Source organism: Cottoperca gobio, chromosome 5 (assembly GCF_900634415.1).
Source record: "Cottoperca gobio chromosome 5, fCotGob3.1, whole genome shotgun sequence".
NCBI lineage: Eukaryota > Metazoa > Chordata > Actinopteri > Perciformes > Bovichtidae > Cottoperca > Cottoperca gobio.
This window is the reverse complement of record NC_041359.1, coordinates 19378128-19402800: the sequence shown is the minus strand read 5'-3', so window position 1 is coordinate 19402800 and position 24673 is coordinate 19378128. Positions and strand designations below refer to the sequence as shown.

General features: G+C 42.1%; 1 protein-coding gene across 4 annotated transcripts in view; it reads right to left on the bottom strand.

Annotated features, from left to right (window-relative positions):
* The window catches only part of LOC115007996 (retinoic acid receptor gamma-A-like), a 32972-nt gene extending 11944 nt beyond the window's left edge, over positions 1-21028 (bottom strand). For 2 of the 4 annotated variants that reach the window (XM_029431205.1, XM_029431206.1), the window contains exons 1-2: positions 20913-21028; positions 10230-10620 (exon numbers count right to left, since the gene is read on the bottom strand). In XM_029431205.1, coding sequence (XP_029287065.1) covers positions 10230-10398 — 169 coding nt within the window. In that variant the 5' untranslated portion in view covers positions 10399-10620; positions 20913-21028. Of the gene's footprint in view, positions 1-2395; positions 2998-10229; positions 10621-20912 lie in introns of those variants that run through there. The other 2 variants (XM_029431207.1, XM_029431208.1) reach the window with 2 other exon arrangements.
* Positions 21029-24673: the final 3645 nt, after the last annotated feature.

Sequence of the window (24673 nt, the reverse complement as noted above, 5' to 3'; positions counted from 1 at the left end):
TTTGGTTACAAAACACGAGGCGTGTAAACTGAGCCAAGTGTGAGCAAAGAATACACACACAGTATTGCTGGGAAGGAACACACACACACACACACACACACACACACACACACACATTGATGCATGCACACTGTTGGAAGATGAAGATCAAGTGTAGAAAGGGGGGATCTTCAAAAGAGGGGAAAAACAAATGTCACAGAGAGGAGTAACACACACACACACACACACACACACACACACACACACACACACACACACACACACACACACGAAGACAGTGACAGAGAGTGGACAGACTCTGGCATGTCCCCGCTCCCGTTAATGCCTCCTGACGTTGAAACAAAGGAAGGGAGGGAGGTGCTGAACTGCCTCACATAAAAAAACACAGGAAAAGATGACCCCCCCCCCCCCTTAACACACACACATGCGCACACACACACACACACACACACACACACACACACACACACACACACACACACACACACACACACACACACACACTCACACACACACAGGGGAGAAAGCTTGTGTCAAAAAGACACAGAGGCCAAAATGCACTCAGGAATTTAGAGTCCCAGTGTCCAACAGTTCATGTTCACTGAGAGAAACACAGATACAAATAACTTTATTCACTTTCCAATGAGGGCCGGTGATGCACAATGTTGACCTTCTTTAATAATGAAAGGAGTCTTAATGTTGACATGGGCCATTAGCTAAGTTATAAGGGTAAGTGGAATTAAAGAAAGGTGAAGCAGGTTCTATTAGCTGTTTATTTGAATCTTCACAGAGACTCAAGAGGTTAACCACTATTGTCTATTATTCTAAATTATTTAAAATGTGATACAATCACTATTAATAATAGATTGAATAAGACTTAATCATAATACAACAAGCATGCAGTTGTGCCAGCGTTTATAAGTATGGCCGCAACATTTATTTTCATTATTATTTAACTGACCTTTAATTGATCGACTGATCATTTGATCTGTAAACTTACATTAAAACAATAGTGAGTGTTAACAGGTCACTCCCCAACCCGTCGTTCAGTCAGTAAACATCTTTTTAGTTTCCAAAGTCTGTTCAGAAACCTGGACCTGAAACCTTCACAGCTAAAAACAGGAAACCGATTTTTTATAAAAAGGAAACATGATTAATGAACTTTTGGGGACATGTGTCTGACAGGCTGGCGAAGCTCCTTAGCGAGTTGAAACAGGCCCTGCTGTGGTGTTTGTCATCCTGACTGCTCATCCGTCATCATTAGTGAGCGCTGAGGACCTGACAGTGCTTGATGGCCTGGTATCTAAATAATTACTGAAGATAAATAGACTCAAGGTGCGCAGTGGGGACATCCCACAGCGGAGAAGATATTTTGAACATAAAAATTGTGAGCCCTGCTGGGCGACACATATGAATAGACTTCAGCAGGTCAGTTTCTATACATAGATAGAGTCAATGTTTGATTTTCCGAGCCACAAAGCCAAGTGTAATCAAAGAGTCTGAACATGGACTCCAAGACAATAACAAAAGGTCTCCTTATTAGTGTGTGTATTTTTCTCATTAATCTTTGCAGTGTTTAGGTGTGTCTGCTCCCGTGTGGGGCTTTTAACAGTGTATCTTAATACCTGATGCAATGTGTGCCTTTAGGTCTTTTGAGGAGTTGTCAAAAGAATGTCAAGCCTTGTGTTAGGAAACCGCTTTTATGTCAAGTGATTCATATGTTATCTTTTAACAACTCATTCCTTACAGTCATCTTTTCCTCTGAAAAATAATTTTAGCTCTGAGTAATGATTGCATAAACACACACACACACACACACAAATCATAATTACGTAAAGCCAAAGATAGCCCATATGGTGAAATGAATCATTCCTTTTGATATCTTCATTAATCTTTTGTTATTGGTTTCTCACTAACTGTTGTACCATGTGTTTCTAAGTTTATATGCCAAATCACAAGCGTGTGATTTCAAGACCCGTTCGCCTTCAATCTGTCAGTGCTGTTTCTCTTTGGACGGTTGTTGTTTTCTGGACTCGCTGCCGGGTCAGGCCCCGAATTGTTTGAAAGAGCTGTCAATCACGTGAAGTCATTCATAAAGAAAACAAACACGATGATGTATAAATATGCTCTCCCCGACTCACTCACTCACTCTCACAAAGCACACTAAGCGCATAAACAAACAAAAAGCAGGGTGAGAATGGGTACATAGAATCGAAAGGAATCTGACTCTTCCTGTGGAGAGAGCTCTATGATAACAAAACCAGGACTCTGATAAGAACACACACACACACACACACACACACACACACACACACACACACACACACACACACACACACACACACACACACACACACACAGCGGCTCTGTCTGATGGACAGGATGGAGTACTCACACTGAATACTGCCAGTGCCGGCCCAGGCGAAGGGGTCCAGGCCGGAGAAGTAAGAGCTGGCCCTGCTGAGCATGCAGGAGCCTTGTCCGGATACATCAAAGAGGGGCCGCGGGCCCAGCCCCAGAGCCTCCATACAGTCAAACATGCTCCTCTCAAATCACAGCAAGCACAACTACAGCCTTTTGTTCTGCAGCCAAGCTGAGATAAAGTGAAAAGGCTTCCTGTGACTGAAAGTAACTCAGTGCTCTGCTTGGTCCAGGTGTTCCCTGTCTTTCTGTATGTCTGTCTAGTTGTGCCCTCCAGGCAGGACTGCCTTTCCTGTCTCTTCCAAGCCAAGTCCTCTGGAAGGGCAAAAATCTTTTCTTTCTCACCTTGTTTCTGTTGTACAACCCAAAGTTATTTGATCCCCTCTCTTCCCAGATCACTTGCTTGCCTGCCTGCTTTGACTTGACTGCTTTTTTTACTGATCTCAGATTCCCTCTTGCCGGCTCTATGGGCCTCTCACACTCCACCACAGACTCAGCCAACTATCCGCATGCTCTCTCAGCACAGAAAAAAAAGGAGGTGGGGTCGGGGTAGCACAAGAGGGAGGGACGCGGTGCCCGGGGGGTGGGTTCCTGCTTTCTGATTGGTCACGCACCAAAGTTTCTATCCTTCCCCCTTTTCTCCTTCAAGTTTTCCAACTTGCCTCTCCATATTTCATATTCTGCAAATGAAAACAAACACTCCTCACCTGCCCTCCTTCCTCCCTCGTCTCTTTTCTTCTTTCTTTCTTTTTTTGCGTTCATTTTCTTTTTGTTTCACCACAGCAGGGAGCATTGCCTCTCTTCCAAACAGTACAGCTCAACCACCTCTCAGCTAATAACTCCTGCTACTCAGAGTCTGTTCGGAGCAAGGTGCTGAGAGAGAGGCCATTTAGTGAGATTGTCATTTGCTCATTTCCCCAGCTTTCACTGTAAATGGATGCTCTCCTGTGGTTTCTGTGCAGTACAGTAGGATTAAAGTGGCTACAGGAACAAACTTGCTCTCACACACTCAATTCCTGAAATTTCCCCCAAACGAAAAGCATCGTATTGTGTTGCATTTTTACCCGAGGTGCACAAAGTATTCAGACATATTACATCCAAACACTACACTGTTGTAAACTTACTAATACAACAGTGTACAATTACTTTGTAACAAGTAAAAGTCCTGCTATCAAAAATGTACTGAAGTAAAAATACAACATTATCAGCATCACATACTTAAAGTACCCAAAGTAAAAGTACTCATTCTGCACAAGGCCTATTTAGGAATAAGTATGTTGTATTAATTGAATTATAATTATTGATGCATTAATGTTTTCATCTGGTGCAGCTGGTAAAAGAGTATCTTTTCTTTTTGTACTGTATATACTGCCGGGTAATTTGGGAATTTCTATAAGGGATCAACCTATAACCTTACAATACATGACCTTAACCTATAACAATACATGATCAATTAAATAGTAAGAAACAAGAAACTAAAAAAAGAAAAAGGAAATCCAATAAAACTAAAAGACAATAATGCAAAAAGATAAATATGTAATCTGATATATAACTTATATGGAAAATAAAGTTCTGAGATTTTAGTTAGTTGCTTCTAATTAACAAGCAGCCGTTGAATTACTGAAGAAGTTCCTTTAAAATAACTTAAACCCAAATTAATATTAATTATTTATTTATCTATAACTGCAAATGTTACGCTCTATCTATGTTGAATTGCATGTTTGTACGCTGACAAGTTTGTGGCAGTTCCTGGAACCTAAATGAATGAATAAATTGTGTAAAGTGTACCAATGGAGCACTGTCTGTATTTCATATATCAGTGCCAAATCACATCGTTATTTCCAGGAAACGTCCTAAGAAAGGAAATAGGACTATTTCTGCAATTTTGGATGAACATTATGAGCTACTCAAGTTTCATTTCAATCTAAAAGTCTGATCTGTTTCAGTCCACACATCATTCCTTCTTTTTCTTTCTCAATAGTCATCCGTCTCCGTGTCACGCAGTTTTATTTATCTCTTAAAGCTTCTCTTTCTCATTCCATTTGGTCTTGACATGTGCAAGTATCTAATTCAATTCTTTCAATTCAGTTCAAAATGGATTCAGTTATCTTCCCTCCCTGAGCTTATTGGATAGTTCAGTCACACTGAAGTGGGACTCCGCTGCAGGCGAACGACACCGGCCCGGAGTCTGGATAGTTTGTATACGAGACAGCCTCACCCTCCTCCCTTTCCTTCCCTCGTTCAAGAGGGATGAACTCTGGAAGAAACCCCCACTGGGGCTCTAACACCCCCCTTCACACACACACACACACACACACACACATACTGACTTCCCAAACTGTCCTGCCTGTGGCTTCGTACGCTTCATACTACCCTTGTGTGTTACAATTCTCTATTTTTTTGTTTTTCTTCTGTTGTTTGTTTGTTTGCTTCTCCCAACGCCCTGAATCCATTTGTTTATATTGTTTTTATTATTATTCGCACAATAGCAGCATGCACTCTTGCTGCAGTTTTTTTCCTTCACATTTTTTATTCATCTAGCGAGTACTCCTTTTCCTTGGTCTCGGTGAGTGGAGTTTTTACCTGTCTCTCACCACCATGGCCGGGCGGCACACACAAACACTCGCTCACACACACTACAATGACACACTGCAGGGAGCAGAGCAGCACAGTATCAGCCTGCTGAGCTCTCTCCACACCTTGAGACAATTACCCTCCCCGCCTCCCCGCCTCACAGCACCCTGCCCCCTGTTGCTGCTTTGAGGAAAGAGACACACAAATGCAGTGCAAATGAGAAGAAGAAAGAAAAAGTTATCTCACTTTCTTTTACTTTTAACAAAACTAAACTCCCACTATTTGAGTTGGGAAAGACTTCTGCCTTTCTCTCTCGCACGCAAGTTATAGAAGGAGAGACTCACATTACAACTATTTACAATCGGGTTCTTTCGACTATTCATCCTGTCGTCATGTCTGACACAAACACACAGAGCTGAACAATGGCCTCTCTCTCTCTCTCTCTCTCTCTCTCTCTCTCTCTCTCTCTCTCTCTCTCTCCCTCTTTCTCCAGCAGCAGCTCCTCAAGCCCGGCCGCAGATATTTGTGCAAAGTCTCACTGTGGTCATCAGCGAGCGCAGAAATATAGTCACAAATGTGAGGCAAGGAGCGCAAGACTTCTGGTTTGTGATATTCATGGGTGTTGGAATGTGCAGCCTACAGAGTGGCAGTGGAAATAGTGCGCGTGCGTGCGTGTGTATGTATGCATGTGTGTGTGTGTGTGTGTGTGTGTGTGTGCGTGTGTGTGTGTTTGGACGCACGGACAATTATGTGTGTATGTGCCTAAACAGAGTGCCTGTGATGAAAGACACAAAGAAAAACACACAAGCCCCGCTCTGTGCCTTTAGGTTCAAGTTACTAATAACACACACACACACACACACACACACACACACACACACACACACACACACACACACACACACACACACACACACACACATTCAAAACATTACAAAGAACAAGATGGGACTAGTACAGAAATTACGAAAGGACATTGTGTTCGTTGTGGAAAAATACTCTTTTTTTCCTCGTGATCACTACAGTGAGATTTCTTCCTTTTCATAAACAACTATTTCGATGTGGACAGAATTTTGATCCTGATGTCATAAAAAAAAAAGAAAAAAAGAACATTGTCCTAAAAAACATTCTGAGAATTATTTACTTAAAACCCAGAGACGGTATAATCTATTTACAACCCATTTCAGGAAGCACTGGGCATAAAAGCTTTAACCAAAAAGAGTTCCTTGGGTGATACACCAAGCTCGTGCCCCAAGTGAGCACCCTCGTGAGCCTGTCCAGCTTCAGCGAATCAGTGCACACACAGAGGCTCTTTTAATTTTTAATTTTCATCTCATGTGATCATTCCAACACTCAGATATTTTCATAATGACATGACCATCTGGAATGAAGCTAACTGGTGAGCGATATGAAAATGGTCATCAAACTCTGCTTTGTTTCATGTATGTAACATAGCAAGGGTTGTTGATCCACAGCTCCTACGTTTCCCTTTTTCAAATGACAAATACAGACTACCGCCGCCTGCTGTCATGAAGAGTTATTTCCTCTCACGCAGGCGCAAAGCGTACGTGCCGATTGGCCGTTGGCTGCAGTCTTTGCGATGTGTTCAAGAGCGACTTTTTGGTGAAGACCCAGGCGACGTCGGCCTCCGTCCTTAACCAGTGCTTTGATGTTGGTGTGGTGTGTCTGGGCCTTAATTCCCAGTTCCCACTGCTAATAGGAAAAGAGGACAGAACTTACTGTATGATTGAATACACAGCAGGGAGCTTTTGATGTGGATATCCGCTAATTTCAAGTCCAGGGATGTTTTGTGTTTCAACTCATTAGAGAAGTCCAGTCTTCCACTCACACTGATTAGGAGCTGGTTTGAATTAATTGGCAAATCCCACTCAAACTTCTAAAGTGATTCTGTATAATTTATTCACATTGCACTAATTAGAGATAAGTCATTTATTGCAGCTTCACTTGATCATAAAGAAGGAGTTCATTATGTGCATGGCTAGTCTTCCCGATTCAAAAATAATCACAACTGGCTAAACGCAACAACAAACAGTTTACACAAGGGATGTCGACAGAGTTAATACAATGATTTCTTAACATCTAGCTGATGGATAAATGTGGCGACTTTTCTTTCTTCTCATTATGATCAAGAGTCAAGAGTGTGAGTGCGGAGGTTCAGCCTGTCCACAGGGGAATAGTCCCGCAAACCAGCGTACTGTGCGTTAAAGTGGAGCTAGTTTAACCCTCCAGCAACTCAACTTCATACAAAGCGGAAACCACCAGGGATCGGAGATTAGTTTGGTCGCTTAAAGTTCCTGAATTTCAGGGTTGTCCTGCTGAGCTTATCATTCAATAAGTGGAAGTCTTTGGATTTCTCTCACTTGGCCGGCGGGACTGAGGCACAAGTGAGAAACTGATGGTTGGGGGTGTCAACAGGAGTTTTACAAAGAGCATTGGGGACTTTATTATATTCCCCTTGTCCATACTCAACGGTGAACTCTTTCAACCGGAGTGGCCATCGAATGAGACGAGTGCTACGTTTCTGAGTTTTGAAAACCCAGACCAGAGATGAAGGGTTGGTCACAACAGTAGTAGTAACCCCGCTGCCAAACATTGTCGTTGTTTGGTGGAATAATTCCTCTCTGCTCACTTCCCAATCCCATTTGTTGGACCATAACAGCGCCAAGCCCAACATCGCTGCACACACAATAAAGGGTAAGGTGAAATAAGTTGGGGAAGCAAGAGGCTGTTTCAAGGTTTCAAAAGCAGCTGAGCAGGATGACGTCCAGATGAATTTGGACTCTTTCCCTGATGGTACCAGACAGCCATTCCCAGAAACCTCTACCGCTCCTTAATATCCCTTGGCATGTGAAAGTCCTGCTTTGACAGGAGTAGTTCACTTTCAGTTAGCGATCTAGCTAGGTTGTTGAGTCTTGTTCTCCCTCTTTAACAACTCTTTTATAAAATAAGTTGAAATAATGTACAGTCCTGGGAACAAAATCCAAATGTTGTGAAAATGACACTTTCATAATGAAACTTTGATTTGTAATTACATGTTGGGAGATCAAGGATGAACGTGCTGAAGCGAGAAATCTCCTTATCTGGAAAAGTAATTGCCTAATGATTTAATATACAGTATTTACTGCACCGCTAATTTATTACAAGTGTTGGTATATGTTTACATCTGTATTTATAGTGGCCTTACCCACTTTTCCATCTTTCCTCCCTTCCTTTTACAGAGTATCACACACCAGTATTGCGCACACACACACACACACACACACACACACACACACACACACACACACACACACACACACACACACACACAAGGCCTCACTTGTCTGACTCCATCAACATACACAGTAATCACCAAACATATGTAAAAAAGAAGGAAAACAAAGTGAGACATCACAGAATAAAACTTTCAACTAACAAATAAAGATGCACAAACAAAGATAACTGTGACTGACTTAGATACTCTGCGTGTACATGCGTGACAGGACTTAAGGCCTCTTGTTTTGTGACGTGTGACCACCCGTGTTGCCATGGATCCTGACTGACATAATGCGGCCCCTCATATCTTTCTGTCTCTGTCTGTAAATTTACAGAAGTCCCAGAGGCAACATGTCAAAGATGTAATGACATTGTGAATGCTACAAGCCTGGTCGTACTGCCTGAGTCTCCAGATAAACAGATATGAGCAGCTCACTGAGCACATTATCTATGTACACAATGACACATCCACTGATTGACAGGAGTGTTCAGCAGGTTTCTGCATCAGGTCTTACAGGATGACGGATACTGTGCAAAGTGTTTGACTTAGACACTGCGCAGTCTAGAATATTGATCCAACTCCAACTGTATTAACTCATTGTTGCATATTGTATGTGTGGAGTGCAAAGTTATAGTTATCTGAATGCAGATTCATATTAAATAGTGCTGTGATCCTGTAATATCATTCAACTGAAGTTAGGAGAAATAAAGTAAAACATAAAAGGACATAAGTAAAGTAAGGAAATGTTCTAAATTAGAACAAGTGAAGGAGAACGTGTCCTTCACTCTTCAAATCGACTTCCTCTTTTTAATACTCAATGTTGTCTTTGCATGTCTCTCTCTGCGGTCTCGCTCCGTCTCTCTGTCACTGTGAAGTGCAACAGTGCCCCCTGTGACTCAAACTGCTCTCTATCCAAGCACACTGATTTTGCAAGTTGAAGTGAGAAACTTCAATCTGCCAAAAGCCCCATTCTTCCTTTGATGGATGCATGTTTCTCTGTTCTAATGATGATATGAACGATTTCTCAATCTCTACAGAGAGAAGAAAATTACACAAGGGACCTTTCCCTCTCTGCCACCTGTCTCCTCTCCTCTCCTCTCCTCTCCTCTCCTCTCCTCTTCTCTTCTCTTCTCTTCTCTTCTCTCCTCTCCTCTCCTCTCCTCTCCTCTTCTCTTCTCTCCTCTCCTCTCCTCTCCTCTCCTCTCCTCTCCTCTCCTTTCCTCTCCTCTCCTCTCCTCTCCTTTCCTCTCCTCTCCTCTCCTCTCCTCTCCTCTCCTCTCCTCTTCTCTTCTCTCCTCTCCTCTCCTCTCCTTTTCTCTCCTCTCCTCTCCTCTCCTCTGCTTTTCTCTTCTCTCCTCTTCTCTTTCTTTTCTTCTCTTCTCTCCTCTCCTCTCCTCTCCTTTTCTCTCCTCTCCTTCCTCTCCTCTCCTTTTCTCTCCTCTCCTCTCCTCTCCTCTCCTCTCCTCTCCTCTCCTCTTCTCTGCTTTTCTCTCCTCTTCTCTTTCTTTTCTTCTCTTCTCTCCTCTCCTCTCCTCTCCTTTTCTCTTCTCTCCTCTCCTCTCCTCTCCTCTTCTCTTCTCAATGCATGAGTTTAGGCCTGATTATAACCTCAATTGGCACTGGAGAGTCTCCTCTGTGGAGAGTCTCCACTGTTTTGCACAAGGTTGTCAGGACACGGACATTCAGCGCACCATCATGTGTTGTGCTGTGGTATCAGGACATGACCATGATGGGATCATGATCATGTTATCCTGATCAGGAGCATCTTTGTATCTTCTTGTGTGTTGATGTCAGTTTACAAAGAGTTTTCTCAAAATGTCTTTTTTAATGAAATACACCAAATGGAAAATCTTTTTGTGAAGGCACATCTTTCAGAGCAATACGCTCTATTACAGTGATGTATAAAACATGCATAGTTTTTGTAAGTACAAAAGAATAAATTATCTTTATTACTCACACAATGCAGCCATCTCTTTGGGAAGGTCTGCTCCAAACCGGCCGAAGAGGTGGCTACTGGCCAACAGGTCGAAGGGGGAGTGGCTCCGCATGGAGTTAAAGGTGAACGGGTACATTGCACGAGGGAAGCCGGTCATGTGACGCACTTGTTGCTCCCTGTTGGTTGCCATCGTGAAGAGTGCTGTTGGTGGTTCAGGGGACTTTTCTCTGACTGTCTTTCCTCCTCCTGTGTCGTCTTCGTCAGGGGCCTGCGGTGAGTTTGAAGTGGGCTGCTGCCATTCAGCCCCTCTCAGGTGCTTGCTGCTCTGTTGTCACGCTGCAGAGAGGTGAGAGGGATGCTGACGAGGGAGGAAGAGAGAACCAGGAGCCACGTGACCCAGACCAGGTCCAGACTGTAGGGATAGGAAATAGGGAAGAGAAGAAGGAGGGGTTAGATACTGGAACTAAGTCTGACCTCTAGAGAGCACAGTGGCTTAAAAACTCACCTTAATGTCAAATTAAAGACATTTTACAAATGTATCAGTGGATAAACCTAAAATATTTAAAAAGCAAACTCCAGACGAAGAAGCAAAACGAAGAAGACGAAAGAGCAAAAAGTCTGTCTTCATAGTAGTGCAATGATTTCATGCAGCGCCATATGATTTCAATCAGTAGAAGTGTATAATAAAGAGTCTCTCTGTTCCCTCTGCCAGCCTGACTCCAGCCAGCCTGCTCGAAAACAGCCAGCCACAACATGGGTACAATTAACCCTTTACGACAACAGACACACATGACCTACTCATTCTCACTGTACCCCGTGCCATAAACCCTCTGTGCCCTCAGTGAAGCACACAAACCGCTGAAGGTTTGTGATGATCACCATGTCTCACCTTCTCTGTCTCTCAGGAGTGGCTCTGTGACCCTGTCAGTAAGTTATATGAGGGCAGCCCTCTCCTCTTGTTTCTCTATGACTCTGTCATCCCCTTCAGTGATTTCACGAGTGGGTGGAGCTTAACTCTGTGTGGCTGAACTGTGGTAAATACAGCTCGGCCAAAGAATGTCTTGTTGTTTTGGGCCTGCTTCGGCATGGGAATTGAACACCCAGTGTAGGTGAGAGAGGAGGGAGAGAATTATGAATTTACAAATGTCCCTCATTATTGAACTATTAAGAAGAAAACACTGATTTAGTAGGAAAAAATATATATATATATATGAACTATCTGTCTTTTAAAATAGCATTCGTTGACGAATCCGAATCTCAGGTGCACAAATACAGGTACAGGATACATATACAGTCAGTTACACACAGGGGCCCGTCAATTACAGCGCTGCTGCAAAGGGTCGCCCCATTCCTGATTGAAAGTAAACTGTTCCACATGTGGAGGTAAAACTTCTGGCCAGAGCAGAGCCCCACACACACACACACACACACACACACACACACACACACACACACACACACACACACACACACACACACACACACACACACACACAGACAGACAGACAGACAGACAGACAGACAGACAGACAGACAGACAGACAGACAGACAGACAGACACACACAGACAGACAGACACACACACATACACACACACACACACAGACAGACAGACAGACACACAGACAGACACACACACACACAGACACACACATGGTCACGTGTTGGACATTAAGTACGATACCTAAGTATAATTTTGAGGTACTTTACTTAAATATTTCCATTTCCTGCTATTTTATACTTCTACTCTACTACAGTTCAGATTTCACATTTTATTTGATAACTTTAGTTACTTTGAAGATTCAGCTTCAGATTAATAACACAAAAAGTAATCAACAAATAATTTATTGTGCATTTTACAAGTTAAAATAAAACTTTATGGATCCCTTGGTGAAATTCACAAGCTACCCAGCAGTATGTGGTAACAAAAAAAGCTCCTCTCTTACAGCTGCAACGTTAAAGTGATGAACACATTAATGCATTCATTAATACTTTAAGTATATTTTGATGCTTTTGTACTTTTACTAAAGTGACATTTTGAATGCAGGACTTATAACACAGTACTTGTAACACCTTATTGTTACACTGTGGTATTAGTACTTAGTCCACCTCTACACATGTTCCATGTGAAAGGGTCAATTCACTCAAATCACCTCTTGTGTTCTTGTTCAGATTATAGTTTTATTTCTCCAGATGTGAATTGTGTCCAGCCCAATGCAATGGAGATGAATACATGTTTGTTAATCATGAATGTTTCAGTGTCCCAGTTACTCTCCACAAACCTGTCTATGAGAAAATTTCAAAGGTTTACAACCATCCACCTCCGCTGTATTGGGTGGACCTCTCATAACCTGGACAAATATCCCAAACTGTTATGAAAGGCTCAACACCACGAGGGCTGAAGAAATGTGTTTCCTCTGATCAAAACATGCTTTATTTTGAAACGTTAGCCGCTGTACCTCATTAAAAAGTTCTAACCATAACAGTGTGCTCCAGACTTTATCACTCCAGATCGAAAGCAAATGTTTTCCTTTTTAAATGTGTGTGAACTAAGCTTAGGTACCTGGCAGTTCAGACATAGGATTCATTTATTTATTTAAAAAATGTAATTGAATTTTTCCACAACACGACCCAAATTACAACAATCAATATCACCGCTCGACAATATACACGACACCGATGCACACATAGACGTAGAGAGACGAGAACAAAAAACACCCGAAACAAAAACAACTGCTAAACACTCTGCGGGTCGAGATAGAGGTTCAGGGAACCGATACTTAAAGTTTGGATACAACACTTTGTTCAAAGTAGGAGAGGAAAGGCTTCCAGACTTTAAATAATGTCTTAACTGAGCCCAACAGGGAGTATTTAGGTTTTTCAAGTGTGAGATGTGCCATCACACCTTCCACCCATTTACAGAGCAACGGTGCTTTTGCAGAGTTTAGTGAATCAACACTAACATGGTTGAATATGTGTTGAGTGGCTCACCTTTTCTGGTACTCCTACTCTTGTGCAAATTAATTATGCACACTTACATTTTTTCTTTACATATCAGGACATTTTAGACTATAAATACAATATATATATATATATATTTTTTTTTAACGCTCAGTTGCCAGTTAGTAATAAATGGGCTGGAGAAAATGTTAGACTCATCATCAGGCATCTGTGCTACTATTATTAGAGTCTTCTACATCCCTTTGTTGTTGCAGAAGCTACTTCTTCCCACACACACAAGCACAGACAGCACATATTACACATTCACACACAAAGCCACAAAGTCAGCGCGGTGAATGTTGTTTTTAAAAGTCATATTCCCCATATTGACATATTTTCTGTAAACGCTTGGCTCTGCTGCGGTTTTTCTTCACTGCGAGGGCCAGTCAGGGAGAGTCCCAGCGACTGTTTTAACAAAGAACTTTTGTGTTTGACGATCCGAAGATGTCAAACACAGGTTGGAAAAGGTCTGTAGCGATTATAAAAAAGTGGTTACATACATTGTGTGGAATGGTCACATTTTGCAAAACCTTTTGCAAAACATATGCATGCACATGCCTATGTCTAAAAGCAGAACACAGAAACATACAAGCACGGACACGTAGGCTACAGAAGTGAACATACGCAGATGTTCTGTAGCTTTAATCATGCTCATAGGCAAGTAATCAGTGAAAACACAGTGCGTTCACACATGCTGAAGCACCATTGAAAGCTGCAATTGACCTTGAAGAAGAATGAAGGAGTAAATATAGGACGGAGGATCATCCACAGATGCAGCTTTGAGTCGGTCTACTTCAAGTTGCCTCTTTAACCAATCAAATTCAAAGACTGAAATCACCAGTATGAAAGCCAGATGTATAAAAGGATCAGGATGAAGAAAAAATAAAGTTTTGAAAGCTGAAAAAAAAGATGGAAAAAGATAGAGGGAAACCGAGCAAAGGAAAGGGAGGGGAAGAGTTTCAAGCATCTGGCAGGCCATGTGTATGAAGTGAACAGAGTCCTATTAATTAGGGCCGTACTGGAAAACGGATTAATGAGAGAAAGACTGGACTGTGGTAAAGCAGCATGGGAGGAGAGAGAAAAAAAGCGGCCGAGCGGTTGCAGCAAACATACATAAAAATAAAGCAATGGTTTTATTTCTACTAATAAACTATGAAATAATGTGTGCCCAAGCCAAGGAATGGTTTCTTTCTCTCTAATGAGCAACACCCCCGCCCTCTCACTCTCCCTCCAGGGGGAATACACCTTAGGTAGAGCAACAAAAGCAGTGCTGTGTCTCCGGGCCTCCAGGCCTCCAGGCCTCAATGCAGCTTTTATGAGACCTGGCTGGGTCGGGTCAGACTGGGTCACCTGGTCCTGGTCCTTCTGACACACAAATACACCAACACAGACACTCACTTACACACACAGACACACACAGATACACACAGACACACACGCACGGCACACAACCGATGTTCCCTTTTCCCAGACTATGGGGATTAAAAACAGCTTTAGTGTTGGGGCTTTCCACCTCTCGGTTTTTTCCAACAAGCCACTACATACTTCCATCAAACTACACTTTTAGGGGTCTCCTCATTGTGTTCAGTGCATTGTTGCAACAGTTACAAACATATGTAAACAGATGAAGTGACAAAAACAACTTTTTTGAATAACATGTTTTAAGAACGTAGTAGGAGCATCATCTGGACCTAGTTACCCTTAGTGTAAATGTGACTACACTTGATGGTTTACAACCCGAAATCAGACACACACACACACACACACACACACACACACACACACACACACACACACACACACACACACACACTAGCATTTCAGGAGCCCACCTCACCTAATTTGCAGCATGCATGCAGCATGATATCATTTCCTGTAGGACTCACAATTTGTGAGTAACACACATTTGTAAAAAGGCAATGTAAGACACTCGTCTGTTTGCGTGCAAGCGGCACTTGAAAATTGGCACCAACTTCTTTTCATAAATATCTTTGTTGTATTTTGTTAGGCAAACAACAAAACGGTTGCAGCCAACATCTGGGCAGGAGCGGGATGGACACACTCTGCTGAGTCTCCGCCGCTTAAAGCTCCTTTCTGACGCCTCCTGTTTTCTGCAAACTGTTTTATAATTCAGTCGAACTTGTGGTTTTGTAGTTCTCATTTACATTTATTTCTGTTTGTATTGTCAGACAAATGAGAAAGCACAAAGTAAAGATTTGTTTCTAACTCATAAATGCTACCTGTTGAACAGGCAGCCTCTATTTTACGACTGCAAAATCAACATAAATACAGTTTTATGACAAAATCTGTATTTCGTGATTGGCTGTAGTAAAAATTTAACTTTTAGTTTGAAGCGGCGGAAAGTGAACTTCTTAACTTCACTGCTACACATAATGAAAAGCTTAACATTATGGAAGTTAACAGCTTTGTTTTGGTCTTATATTCCTCAATCTTTGGTGTATTGAGAATTTTGTTAAAAGTTTCTGTTGTTTGTTTTGTGCACATTATACAAATATGTCCTGTTGGTGTGGAGATGATGTGGTGCGGCATTTTAGGGGGAAATATATGACTGGATAATTACAATTAATCTTCAGATTTACAGTATAATGAGTCCACTTTCAGGGCTGAGAAATGTGTGGTAACAGGAAGTCTTTCGGCGTCAGTTAGTTTATGATACATGATGTTCAGAACGGGAACTCTTGACTATACTCGGTATAAAAGAGAAATGTACCACTGGAAAAATGAAATAAATAAATATAAGGCAATAAGGTTGGCATAGACAATCATGCAATCGTATCATGAGCAGTGCAGAGTATAAGTTTTAAAACCCACAAGCTTGCTTAGTCAATTGCCCTGGATATTAACCGATCATTTTATAGAGCAGGTAACAGTATCCATCTGAACGTACTAATAACTCTTAGTTTCCTGCCCTGTTCTTACTGCTTGGCTTCACAGTGGCTGCAACAAAACAGCTGTATTGCTCTTGCATGGTGGCCATCAGTACTTCTGCACATGTCAGCATGCATCAGCCTGTTTTGACTATTTCTTTATACTCTTTAAACGCATAAAGTCCCTCTTTATTTCTACTGGCATCACCTGATTCAGTCTTACTCTGAACATTTCTTCTTTTTTGTCTCAGTCATAAAATGCTCTCATTATTAGAGACATTTCAAAGTGAGCTCTCGATCCGTAATAGAAGAAGTAGCGTTGTATATAGGGACATTTAAATAGATCTAAATGCAGTTAAAACAAGCTGGTTGACTGCGTTGACGAGTATCCTTCGTCAGTGTCTGGTCAGTCCCTCTTCTAATGTTATAAACTGAATGTGAGATCAGAGAGTCGATAAACATCGAGGCTAAAAGATACACTAGTAGCAGACGGTATACATGCTCTGCTCCACATCACATAATAAAGGTCTTTATTTTGTATAATCATGTGTAATCTTCAGTGTTGGCATATCCGATGGATTACATGTGGATGTTTTTGTTTTTATTCCTAAAAAGCGAGTTCACCCCAGTGTGAGTGTGAACACTTGGCTAAGACACACACACAAAAAAAACGTTTGTCTGATAATAAACACACTTTGATCTTTTGGACTGAGAACAGGTCATATGAACCGAAACGTCTCCTGTTAGGAAATAGAAAGAAACAAAAAAAAAACCTTTTTTTTCTCTTCCCTACTATTTAGTCATCTTTCTGTTTCCAAACTAGTGTGTGGGTTCGAGCCAGAGCGATGTGAGTCAGCTGGAAAATAGGTGGCTATTCAAGGGTAGGGTTAGTACAGACTCACACTTTTTGAATTTGTTGGTTTGTGTTTTTCTTGTATTGTTCTTTTGTGGTATGTTCTTTGCTTATCTGCTGTTTTTTTTTTTTTTTATCTTTTGTTATGACATCTATTTGCTTTTGTCAGTTTGTCAATTGAAAACAATTTTTACAGCTTGCGGATGTTGACATTAAAGTGATAGTAGGAAGGACATCAAGAAACTTAAATACTTAAATTCAATCTCTGAGAGTTTGAAACCACAGAATGTCTCTGTATGACACCGAGCCGCAGAGTAAACTAAAAGGCAGATTCTGAGTGGATATTCAGGCTAAAAACTCCCTAAAAAAACAGCCAAATGCAAGAAAAAGCATGACTTCAGCAGAGACAATTAGCTGTAAACCATAATACCACAATCAAATCTGGCATATTCTGAGAGAATGCAGCCAGGGATGATCAGTGCTGAACACCCCAAGTAGAAAATGCACATACTGACACACAGAAACCATTACAGAGGGGGGGAAACACCATCACCCACAAACAACTTAATTAGATTTTACCAACAAATGACTGTACTATATTTTATGTCAAACTGACATATAAAAATGTCTTTTGAGGAATACAAATATTGCTGGGCCATAAAGCATCAGGGTCTGACAGCCGTCTTATAACCGCAAGATGTTTCTGGCTGTGGCAAATGCATATTTAAATTTTTATGCAAGCCATTATGTAGTTAACTTAGTCAAGAATGTACACACAGATATATATTAGGCGTCAAGACAATCTATTTTCCAAGTGTTATTACTCAGAGACATCTTTCAGACATTAAACAGGATCTGACCTCCCTTGTCTAGTTTATGTTTGAAGTTTGATCGGGACAAAGTTGAAAATCCATTTGTTTTCTGTGACATCTCAACCTCACAATAGTTCCACATTTTGGGAAAAAAACATTTTTTTGCTTTCTCACTACGAGTTAGATGAGAGGAGTGATAACTCTCATGACTCTGCAGCCAGCAGCCGCTCACAAAGACAACTTCCTTGGGTGCATGATTAAAAAAGACAGTACAGTATGATCAACAGATATTCACACTTAACCAAAGTCTCCACCCTATAGAAAACGATCTGAAAGTTACCATTGACGCTCCACATTGTTCATTCTTAACCACAAAGTGTGACTTGACTCTCGACTAATTTATAGCTTTACAATTGTGCACAAATTTTAACTGTCCGACATACTTCGAATAACACAGTGTGAATTATGTGTTAGCAGTGCTAATGGGGATGATGTTGATGATAGTAATGCTTCATAAAACACACAATGTTGTCATTATGTGGAGACAAACCCTGTGGGCTGCCGGGGGTCTCCAGGTCGGAGCCGGGGTCAGCTCCTGTCGCTCCAGGCTCAGCAGCCCGGGCCATGGGTCAGGCCTAATTGAGGCATTTGGTAGGCAGCTTTTCATTTAGTATTAAAGTGAAAAGTGTGTCTAAAGACTGCCTGAACCCCCCACTGCCTATGTCTTACACACAGACACACACACACAGACACACACACACACACACACACACACACACACACACACACACACACACACACACACACACACACACACACACACACACACACACACACACACACACACACACACTCAAAACCTGTGCCTTGCTGCTCCTCCACACAAAGGATTACAAGTGTGTTTAAAGGGACTGGTAGCCTGTACTGAAGAGCCGCCCCGGGCCATGATTAAACACACTGAGCACCTCTTTAGACACACTGAAACACATTCAGCCTTAAATTTTTTAAAAGTTCAGCGAAAGCAATAATGAATGTTACAATTGACTTCCAAATAATTTCTGAAGCCAATTGGGCAAGTCAAGCCAAACTACAGCCAGTGCATGGCTCTCAAAATAACTCTGTGAACGATGTGTAATTCTGAAGAACAAGAAAACATTTGTGTCTTCTGCTCTCAAAAACAAGTAGCAAATGCTCGCTTCTTTGTTTTGGAAGTTCCAAGTTTCCATTTATGTAGCGAGCATGAGAACAACCCTGTACAAAATCAAACTCAGCTGACACGGACCAGCAAAGATGGAGTTTTTTTTTTTTTTATATTGAGGAAATAAAGAAGAAAGAAGTCAGTGAGACAGAGAGAAAGAGGAATAAAGAGGGAGTGGAGCCAGACAGCCTCCTCAGCCTGAGGGGCTGTCATTTTTGAAAAGTGTAGAGAACAAAGATGAGATTGCAATGCAGTTAAAAGAGTTATATCCAACACACCCAAACCAATGCAGACATTGCACAAATGTCTTCACCAAATGATGAAACCAAAGGGGAAAAAAGAATACTTAACCAGGAGCAGATGCATCCGCACTAAATGTTTGATTTTAAAAGCTGGAGAAAAGCTGACCTGGGATCAGAGAGACAGAGTTCACTCAGTAGCCGACACTCTGCGGACGTCCAGTGACAGAGAAAATGACCAAGTGATGAAAGGCACGGTAAAGTCAAACCTTTCCAAACAGAAGAGAAGAGGAAGAAGATGAAGAAGAGCTATATTTAGTGAGTCTGTCACTGCTCTTCAGAATGTGATCTCTATGTATTGTTTACACCCAGCTGTTTATGCTCTGCTTATAGACTCGTACACCTATTCCTGTAGACGTGCTGATGAGCATTCCTCCAGACATTAAGGAAAATTAATCTTGAATAGATTTGTCAAGAGTTTGCTACAATAGCTCACAGCGGGGGCCTCGCGTTGGAGTGCATAGCGTAGAGTGGCAGGCTCAGCAATATGGTGTTAGCGGACAGACGCGGGCAGCAAGGATCAGCTGGGAAGAAACACTTAGCAGATGAATAGCATCTTAATCACGATCATCAATCAAGCTATGCATCTGTCGCACAAAGGATGCTACTTGAAGTGATTCACCGACTGTATAAAAATGGGATCAGTAGGTTCATTCACACACACACAATGCAAAGTAGCAGCAGCAGCGATCAGACACACAGCAGACTTGTCTTGTGATATCCGGAGTAGCCTATCTCAGTGTTTCCATCCCGCTTATGTAATTGTGTGGACGGAAACCTGTTTACATAACCTCCGGGGGGGGGGGGGGGGGGGGGGGGGGGGGGGGGGGGGGGGGACAGCGATGAGTGACTGAGTGTGTTCATACTCAGGTAGACCAGACCTACTCAGCCATTTGTGATGTTGATGGAGTGATCCATCAAGTCTGACAGCCAGTCTGTTGGCTGAGAGCCTGCAGGCTAAAGCAGCCACTTCGTCTGCTGCTGGAAAATGGCCTGAGATGGTTACCGAGCTCACCTGCAGCACTCACACTGCACAGAGACTGATGTATGCGACAGCAGAAAACAGTATGTAGTAACTTCTTCTCTTATTTACGTCATTCTTCAGGGGATTCTTCTAACATCCATTATTTAACATAACGCTGTAGACGACCTTAGTGGTGATCATAAACTTTCAGCAACTGTGAATCACAGTTTATGAAGTCAGGAGTAAACAAAGAAAACCAAAAAGGAAACACACACACACACACATATCTCCACAAGCATTCATCTGCTCACATGGGGCGGCCCCGGAGCACATGCAAGTGCTGATCAGCTTTCATTCCCCTCCTTTAGCTGTTTCTGTTGTTCTTTCTCCCTCGCTTGAAATCTCTGTTCTCAATTAAAGCTGTCCTCAGGAAACTCAATCTCTCCTCTCATGCTGTCCCAGAAAAAGACACACACACACACACACACACACACACACACACACACACACACACACACACACACACACACACACAAAGAGAGAGAGAGAGGAAGAGAGACAAGAGAAACATACACACGCACACTCATCTCACTCATGCTCTGACATGTCTTCTTTTCTCACACACACACCGCCAACAGAAGTTATAAGGAAAAGAAGATCTTGAAAAATGGGGTTGAAAAACAAACTTACCAGATGTGGGAGGTGAACACGACACACAGTGTGGATGTCAGTGAGGGTAGGTCAGTGGAGAAGTGAGCTGAGAAAGAGCGTAGTAGTTGTGTTTGTCAGTCAGAAGTCCCTCTCACGGCGACGATAGAGCTCAGCCTGTTGCATTCCGCCTCCCTCTCCTTTTCTCGTCGCTCTCTCTCTCACTAACACACACCCTCGCTCCCTCTCTCTCTCTCTCCTCCTGAAATCATTGTGTACTTTGATTCACAAACCCTGCCTTTGTCACGTGATCCAACACTTCAAATATACAGCACATTTTTACCAGCCACAGAATGCCCGAAGGAAGGGAAAACAGGGTCCAGAAAGCTTAGGTTTCAACTTGCTGCCCACCCCCTCTCTTCCCTCTTCCCCTCTCTCTCTCTCTCTCTCTCTCTCTCTCTTCCCCTCTCTCTCTTTCTCTCTCTCTCTCTCTCTCTCTCTCTCTCTTTCTCGCTCTCTTTCTTTGTCTCACAGTCTCTCTCTCTCTCTCTCTCTCTCTCTCTCTCTCTCTCTCTCTCTCTCTCTCTCTCTCTCTCTCTCTCTCTCTCTCTCTTAACCTCCACTCCTTCTACAACGTACTGTCATTCAATGCTCTTTTGTTGGAGTTCAACTCTGTGAGTGTTTGTTTTGCATTTCTAAATGTGTTCCTCCTCTGCTCACCATCCAAAGATAGGCCTACACTAACACACACAGCAGAGCGGAGCATGCGTCCACACACACACACACACACACACACACACACACACACACACACACACACACACACACACACACACACACACACACACACACACACACTTGTACTAATGAAACAGTCATTAACTCACAGACATACACAAACACACATGCTGCAGAGGGCTGCACACCTTTGGGGATATCAGTATCAGCCCTTGGCTTTCACTCCATGTTTACAATGCCTTGACTTTGGGACCGTGGCCAGCCAATGTAGGAGTCGAGGGGCCTGGGGCCAATCAAGGGCCACTCAGTGCTTTATTGTGACTACAAATCCCTGATGGGAAAGAAATGCTCTCAGCATCAGTGTCCTTATGACTCAGGATGATGGAAACAATCATTTAATGCTATAATGTACCAAAATAAATAATGTAAATGCTAATAAACTCTGATCACATGTAAACAATTGTACAAATTAAACTTGTTTAGAGTAACATAAGTCGCAACTACGATTAAACGCACAATACATACAAAGTGCTACAAATAAGAAGAGTGTGCGAAATATTGTGTACACAACAAATCCACAATATAGATAGCTTCTCTGAAAATCATACAGAGCCTGGTATATATGTTAGATGACTTCATTAAATCTCCAAAATGCAAACTACCATGAGCTGTTTTCCATCTTTCCTAGCCTGAGAAGTACAAAGGGCCATTCTCCTGGCAGTTTCTGCACCTTTAAATCAGTTCAAGTGGACTATTTTCCTCCTACAGGATTTTCCTAAGCAAATCAACCTAGTGGTTTTCTGGTAAGGAAGCATTTAATGGCAATACATTTGATCGGTGATGAGATCAAACCTGGCCAGTCGGCCCCTGAGGGGAAGAGCTACCTGCCTCTTCATGTCAGAGATAAAACTGTCTGCTACTGTCTGACTGACTGGCCTCAGTGGCGAGTCAGCCCTCTACAGTCAGCGCAGGTTACCTTCCAAAACAAAAGCTTTTTTTTCTTCTGTGTTTAATAAGGTTTTAAGACATTCAAACACAACACAAGTTCCACATTTATTTAGAAATATCTGAAGGAAACATGTTAGATTTCCATATTCATACATTGAATTCAAACCAAACCATACCATACATTTATTTATTTGTATTACTAACCAAAAAAGATTTATGGGAAAAGTAGCTACACTTAAAGCTTTAAGTATAGTTCCCTGAACTGTTTAATGTTTGCCCTTAAAAAGACTACAGTATATACGGCAACAAAGGCAAGTTATGTCTTTTTGCTACAATATGACTTTCAAGCTTTACATTAAGAATGGAACAAAGCATTGCACCATCAAACAGTTCGATATATAGCCATCCATTATCCCGCTTGCTAAATTAGGGGGTAAATGCATATTCTTGTAGTTTTATGATAAACATATACACAACATGTTGGCACCTCTTCATAGGTTCCTGCCAAAAATGACATGCAAACAACAGATCTAAGCCACATGGGGAGGGAGGAATGGATAAATTAATAAATAATAGCAGTGTGCAGTGATACAATGTGTGTTTCCAATAGTAGAATTAAAGAAATATGTGCAGTGGATATTGTTAGTGTGGGACTAAATGTGCAAATATGAGACAGAGATTGTTTGTTCAGTTGTTTCCTCTCTCAGCACTCACGTTCATACATTGACTAGAAACTTTGAGTATATAAACATAAACAGAGTCGAAATATACATTATCTGTCTTGAATCAAATTTCTTTATCACTTCGGTCACAAATATCAATTGTCCAATCACAGGTTCGCTGCTTCAACCATCTGGGTTACTGCCACACTTCTCAGAAACAGCGTCGGCACGGGAGGTGAAAGGTTAGTCCCGTTTGTGTTTCTGTGTCAGTGAAATGTGCAAAGAGGAGGGGAGGGTATAACATCTGGCTGACTGTGAAAGAAGCATTTGTATATTTCTGACTGACTGTAAATCTAAGGGGCAGTAATAAGCACAACATGTGGATGCACGTTGATGCATGCACACACTCATTCACACAGTCATAGACATTTTCATTCTCTCACACTTTTGTTCTTGTTTAGTGTCAATAAGTGTCAAAGCAGGTTGATTCAGAAAGAAGATTAGGAGCACGAGAAGGCTTTTGGTAGGATATTAGAGGCCTCTGATAAAGACGGCCTAAAGATGTACGGCGAAGAAGAAAGAACAAAGAAATGAAGGAGCAAAACTGAAGAGGAAAAAAGAGGGGAGCTTTATAACTTTCTGTTTGAAATGGGGCCCTTTTTGGCAGCGAGCAGCGGAGAAACCGCAGAATGGTGCGACTCTGGAGTTGAGGGGTGGAGGAGGGGAGGGTGAGGAAAGGACAAGGAAGCAGGAGAGAGCGGAGAGGAGGGAGAAGAAAAGAAAGGGTGAAGGAGGAGGGTGCAGACGGCAGGTTTTAATCAGCAACAGGCTGTTGGTAATGAGATCACTATCCCACTGCTCTCAGATTGATGTCATGTGAAGCTCTGTGGCGCACTGAGAGGCATGCAGAAGATGACAGGCATGCATGACAAGCTTGCTCGCTTGCCAGGGAACACACAAACGTATAAGCATACATACAGGAACGCGAAGACAGAGTTACACTCATATTAAGGCAAATGCCCACAAACCAAAAAAACACTGGCACTGAAAAAAACTGTACATGCACAAGACACAAAGAACCTTTAATATGCAACAACTCCCTGCTGTTAATTTTCTTCAAGCTAGAAAAAGAGCTGACACAAATATAATCACACCCACACACTCACCATAAACACATTTCGGGTCCCAATGCTGCTTTATGTCTTTTCTGTCTCTCATACAGCAAAACATGCACACAAAGAACATACTGTACCAGTGGGGTTGGCTAGACTTGCAGGCAAAAAAAAAAAAAGTGGGAGCAAAAGAGGAAAGAAAACGAGAACTGGGAGGAAGAATAGAAGGGAGAGAAAGGGAAAGGAGTGACACTCTGGGTAGCAGTTGTCAGTTTACGGTTATAAAGTTTAACACACAACCTTAGAAATGAGTGGGCTTTTTTGCGTAAACAAAGAAACACAA